Here is a 5,229-nt window from a genome sequence, read left to right on the forward strand (position 1 = left end):
TACGCTATATTCACCTACTAAATAATATGCTATATTCACCTACTACGGTATTTTCACCTGACTATAGAAGTGCTGGCTGAGAGTACAGATGCCAAACAGTGCTGTGGTGGTAAGAAATGTCTAAATGGCGGTGACCTGAATGCAGCTACTTGTACGTGCGAATGTACAAGAAATTTCCAGGGAGACTTATGTGGTAAGTACCTATTGTGTCCTTCGTAACATGTGGTTAGACTGGAACATCGATCTTACCACTCCGCCCTCAACGGTCTTGTTGTATGTCTACTGGAGGGCGCCTCATACGGCATATGCATACTTTACAGACTCATGATGAGATGTGATGTGTTTGAATGTCTGTTCCTAGTCAAAACATATACTCCTCTTATCCTATCTAAAGTCTTTCTCACAACATCTCTTTTGACTTTACTTTGCAGTATATTATTTTGTGTTTGCAAAACTTTACATTGCATTTAAATATATAACATAGCGTAACATAATATTACATTACATTACATTACATTACATTACATGACATGAGTCTTACAGTACATGTCTTGAATCTCTTCTTCACTTTATGCCCTTTAACTGTTGTCCTGTTGTCACTGCATTTCACAATTTATTACTTTCTCTCTCCCGTCTCTCTTCTTTGCTCTCTTCGTCTATCTGTCTGTCTGTCTGTCTGTCTGTCTGTCTGTCTGTCTGTCTGTCTGTCTGTCTGTCTGTCTGTCATCCTTTTGTCAGAACACGACTATGTATTGTCAACAATTGGGGAACAAACTGCAAGGCAAGAATTATCAACACAAGTTGTAAAACTTGTGCCAACGACCAAAGGAAAACAATCTATTAAGCCTGTACCAACTAAGAAAAACGCAGAGCAAGGTAGTTGAATAGAAATTGGATTTGAACTACAAGTAGATTGCTTGCAATGAGTATTCTTTTTAAATTCAGCATGCCAATTAAATGCGTACAGAGCGCGCACACTATTTCTGTTGGGTAATCTAGTGTGATAGCACCCTCTAGTGTTGGGAGTGTGAGATGATAATTTGGCCAGGATATATGGGAGTGCATTTTGTGGAAATATCGTGCTATGCATGTCGTGGGTATCTCACTTCCATCACAACACAGCATATGATATATATTCACCCTATTAATGATTGAGATGTGACAATGACTCATTGCACGTAGAGGTGTTATAGTATTAATCATGGTTACTTGTAATGTTAGCAATTATTTTCTATTTCATCTTTGCCAAAGAAAAAGTCAATTCAGGGTTATTTCGGCCTTCAGTACACTTCTAATATGGGCACTGCTATCAACTAACATGTGATTGTGGGTGATAACATAGCCCCCATGTAACTTACTCAACTGTGTATTCTTGTAACGAAGCTCTACTGCACCTGACAGTGGCATATGTACAGCCATTTTGGGATTTCCTGCAAAGGCTTATGGGAAAATCTCTATTGATGACATCACAACATCCTCATCTTTTTGTCTTGACGTTCTTTGTATTTGTCAAGGCAAGCAACTAGGGTATTCGGGATGTCATTGCTTACATTAGAGTATTCATTTCTATCAATTGCCAAGGAAAATACACGCCACAATTAATTAATTCATTCAATTTACCATCATAGACTTCCATTTGTCTAAAATACAGGATTTACATTCTGTGGTTATTTGGATTGAATGCTCCCCAGGGAGTTGAGGAAGTTTAAAAGGCCGTTGGTTGTGCCGATACAGATCCATGCTGGGGTAATAATTGTAAAGTGCTTTTAGAGCACAGAGTGGGAAAGTGCTATATAAAATCTAACATAATAATAATAATAATAATAATAATAATAATAATAATAATAATTATTATTGCCAAACACGTAAAGCAATGATATCGAGTACAGGAGTACTACAAAAAGACTGTGTAGTGTATATATCTATGTGATGGTTCTAATCAATTTTCATTTTCATAATTTTCAGAGAAACCACAGGCCAAGGAGTTTACCTCGGGAGCTGTATCTACAGTGTATCACGTTATATTACTTCTATCAATGGTTTTATACAGTGCATACATACTTCACTAAATTCAATGAAAATTTGTTTTACTCTACCATATAAGAAATCATATCTATATCAAAGCTGCCACAATTTATATATTGTATGCATGACACTTTCGAAATATTACTATTCCAAAAAAAATATTAGACGCTATGAACGCTGAAATAACAAGGAAGAGCAGGTCATTACTTGTGTAAATAGGTATATGGCTGTTTTTGAATTATTTTCATTTGTTGTCTGGACTTTAGTGTCTAGTGCTGCATTTTTACATAAGTAAATACATCCGTTACAGCATCTGCATCGATATACATTACAATAGTTGTCTATAGCATTGATGGAGGAAACTTTCTTTGACGGAGTCGACTCGCATGAAGTTCTCATTCGACAACCTCCTCTTCCATAATAATGATACATTGATGAACAGTGCATTCGTCTCTGGTCATGTGATATAATATCAGATGAGATTTTTGTCAGCTGCGCCCTCGTCGGCATGATAGAAGATCATTTGTTCATATAATGTGCCCACTACTGGAAAACAGTTTTCTAGACGCATGTTACCTAATTTCGGCGCACATGGAATGTATATTACTACACAAAGTTAATAGTTGTGTACCGTTATATATTTACCAAAGTGAAATTATTTTGAATAAAGTTCTTGATAAATCAAATCCATTGATCCGCCTTGAGTGAACTTTATTAGGCATAAATCTGATGTCTCCAATAACATTATTCTTTTTTAGTATTGTCTTACCATTAGCCCCAATCAGCCCGAAGAATGGAGGGAAAGATCCATCCTTACCCTCTACAATAAGCCAATTTACATTACATGTACAACATTGCCAAGTACAAAAATCAATTCATTTGAACACCACGTTTTGTTCAAACTCCCTCCTCTCTCGTGAGGGCGCTGTGGTGTATGTTGGTTAATGTTTGTTCGAGATCTGTTGTTATCGAAACTATTTTATGTTGGGTTGCGTTTGCTATCAATGGCTACTGAATAATCCCGAAACTACACGGAAGTGGAAACGATCAAATTACATATCATCATCAGCTGACTTTTCGGAAGTTATTGGATAATTTCACTACAAAATCTGATATTCTAGTGATGTGTGGCTGTGTCTATATGACAGTAGTGTTGTATTGGAAATCCTAGGTAAGTCTTTACTTGCTACGTGTAGGTGGACTCTTGAAGTGGTCGACATGGGGCCACCTGAATAAAGCGTTAACATTGTTGGTGAAAAAAAGTACGCCATATTGTTTAATTTTTTAAAGTGTTGTTGTTTGTTGTCGTGTGTAAAACAATATACAGCATAGTAAAACAACAACAACAACAACAACAACAGCGCAGCAACAGCAACAACAACAACAACATAACACAACATAAACACAACAAGTAGAAGCAAAATTTATACAAACAATTGTTCAAGGTACCAAATCGTAGAAATCTTAGCACTGTATGGTTAATGTACATTATGTAAGCTAGTTTAAAAGCTAGAAAATTTGCACATCACAAGCATACACTGGCAGTTTGGTATTCTAGGGATAGGTGTGTACTGTTATATGCAATGGTTACAAACACTAAGCTTTGATTTCAAGTTTAGAAGTATACAAGCAACACTCAACTGTGGGCTTTATGCTGTGATAACGACACGTATAAATCACTTCCTGACCGTCGATCGACATATGTGTTTGGTATGAGAAACTCACATACTCAGTATGTATACATATACAGCTGTCTATATTACTATAATAGCGAATGCCATGGTTTGTTTACCCAAAAATATATACTCAAATAGTGAAAACAACATGAGAGTGAATTTTTAGACAGTCAAACAATACTTCGCGGATCTTTGTGATTTCATTATCTCTATGAAAGCATAGTGAGATATATCGTATTCCAAAACAGACCAGGCTCAAGTTCAGATGTGTAATAGTGGTACGGTCATGTATTTGTTCGTTCGCATCTTACTAAGGTCACTCACACAAAAGAAGATAAAAAAACTTCAAATCGTAAAAGTTAATTGCTACAATCTTAACTTGAAATCTTTTAGCAGTCAAAGTTTATAACTTTATGTATTCTTGCTTACTTTACCTTCTTAAAATATCTAATTATATTTTCCTGCACCAAACCCTGGCTTATCTATAGGTTTAATAATGTACTGTATATACTCGTATCGATGGAAACAAATGGCTAACTTTAGAAAGGTCACAATGATTGACACAGTATAGTTGTTATTTGTATTCAGGTGAGAGGTCACGTTGGTCATTAACAGACCGGAGCCAGTTATCATCTAGATTTACTGTAAACACTTAATAATTGGCCTCTGAGCACCGCTAAAGTGTTTGGTGCTTTTCCGAGAGGTCTTTTCCACATTTTTACTTCCTCCATAAACTGCTCTGGTTAAGTTGAGGCTTTTCACCTGACCACTGAGATTCCATTCTCTGGATCGACTCCTGTCATAAAAACAACATCTGATAACATTTAGCAGTCAACGTTTATAACTTTATGTATTCTTGCTTACTTTACCTTCTTAAAATATCTAATTATATTTTCCTGCACCAAACCCTGGCTTATCTATAGGTTTAATAATGTACTGTATGTATACTCATATCGATGGAAACAAATGGCTAACCTTTTAGAAAGGTCACAATGATTGACACAGTATAGTTGTTATTTGTATTACTTTACACGCATTTAATTGGTAAAATAATTCATTTCTTCAAATTTAAGACCACCAAATATATATAGTTGTTAGTCTCAGTTCAGAATGATATCGAAAATACTCCCTTATTGTCGTAGAATAGACACATTCTCAAAGTGAAAAAAAAAAGTATTTATAATTTGTGAAAGTTTGTCAAAGTGATTTAACCACCTGCCATTCTATCCCTGTAAAATTGATTCGTATAAGCAAACGACGTTAAGGAAAACGTGAAAATTATGAAAAATATGCACAAGTCGTAGTAAAAGGTAATCATATACTATATGGCCAAAAATCTGTAAAATACAACATAAGCAAAAAATAAAAAACTAACACATAGTGCCCTAATATTTCAGATTAGTCATTCATATTATGATTTTTTATGACAAATATGGCTGCCAGTCGGTCATTATCGCGAAGGTTATACACACTAGAATTTGTTTTAAATGCTAACTAGCTAGTCCAAATTGTATACACGAATTTTATA

General features: G+C 35.3%; 1 protein-coding gene across 2 annotated transcripts in view; it reads left to right on the forward strand.

The window, feature by feature from the left end:
- The window catches only part of LOC144437754 (cysteine-rich venom protein latisemin-like), a 17,516-nt gene extending 15,296 nt beyond the window's left edge, over window positions 1-2,220 (forward strand). Inside the window, exons 9-11 of one of the 2 annotated variants that reach the window (XM_078126768.1) lie at window positions 68-193; window positions 739-876; window positions 1,966-2,220. In XM_078126768.1, the coding sequence (XP_077982894.1) occupies window positions 68-193; window positions 739-876; window positions 1,966-2,069 (368 nt within the window). In that variant the 3' untranslated portion in view covers window positions 2,070-2,220. The remainder of the gene's footprint in view (window positions 1-67; window positions 194-738; window positions 877-1,965) is intronic. The other variant, XM_078126770.1, reaches the window with a different exon arrangement.
- Window positions 2,221-5,229: the final 3,009 nt, after the last annotated feature.

This window comes from Glandiceps talaboti, chromosome 7, assembly GCF_964340395.1.
Source record: "Glandiceps talaboti chromosome 7, keGlaTala1.1, whole genome shotgun sequence".
NCBI lineage: Eukaryota > Metazoa > Hemichordata > Enteropneusta > Spengelidae > Glandiceps > Glandiceps talaboti.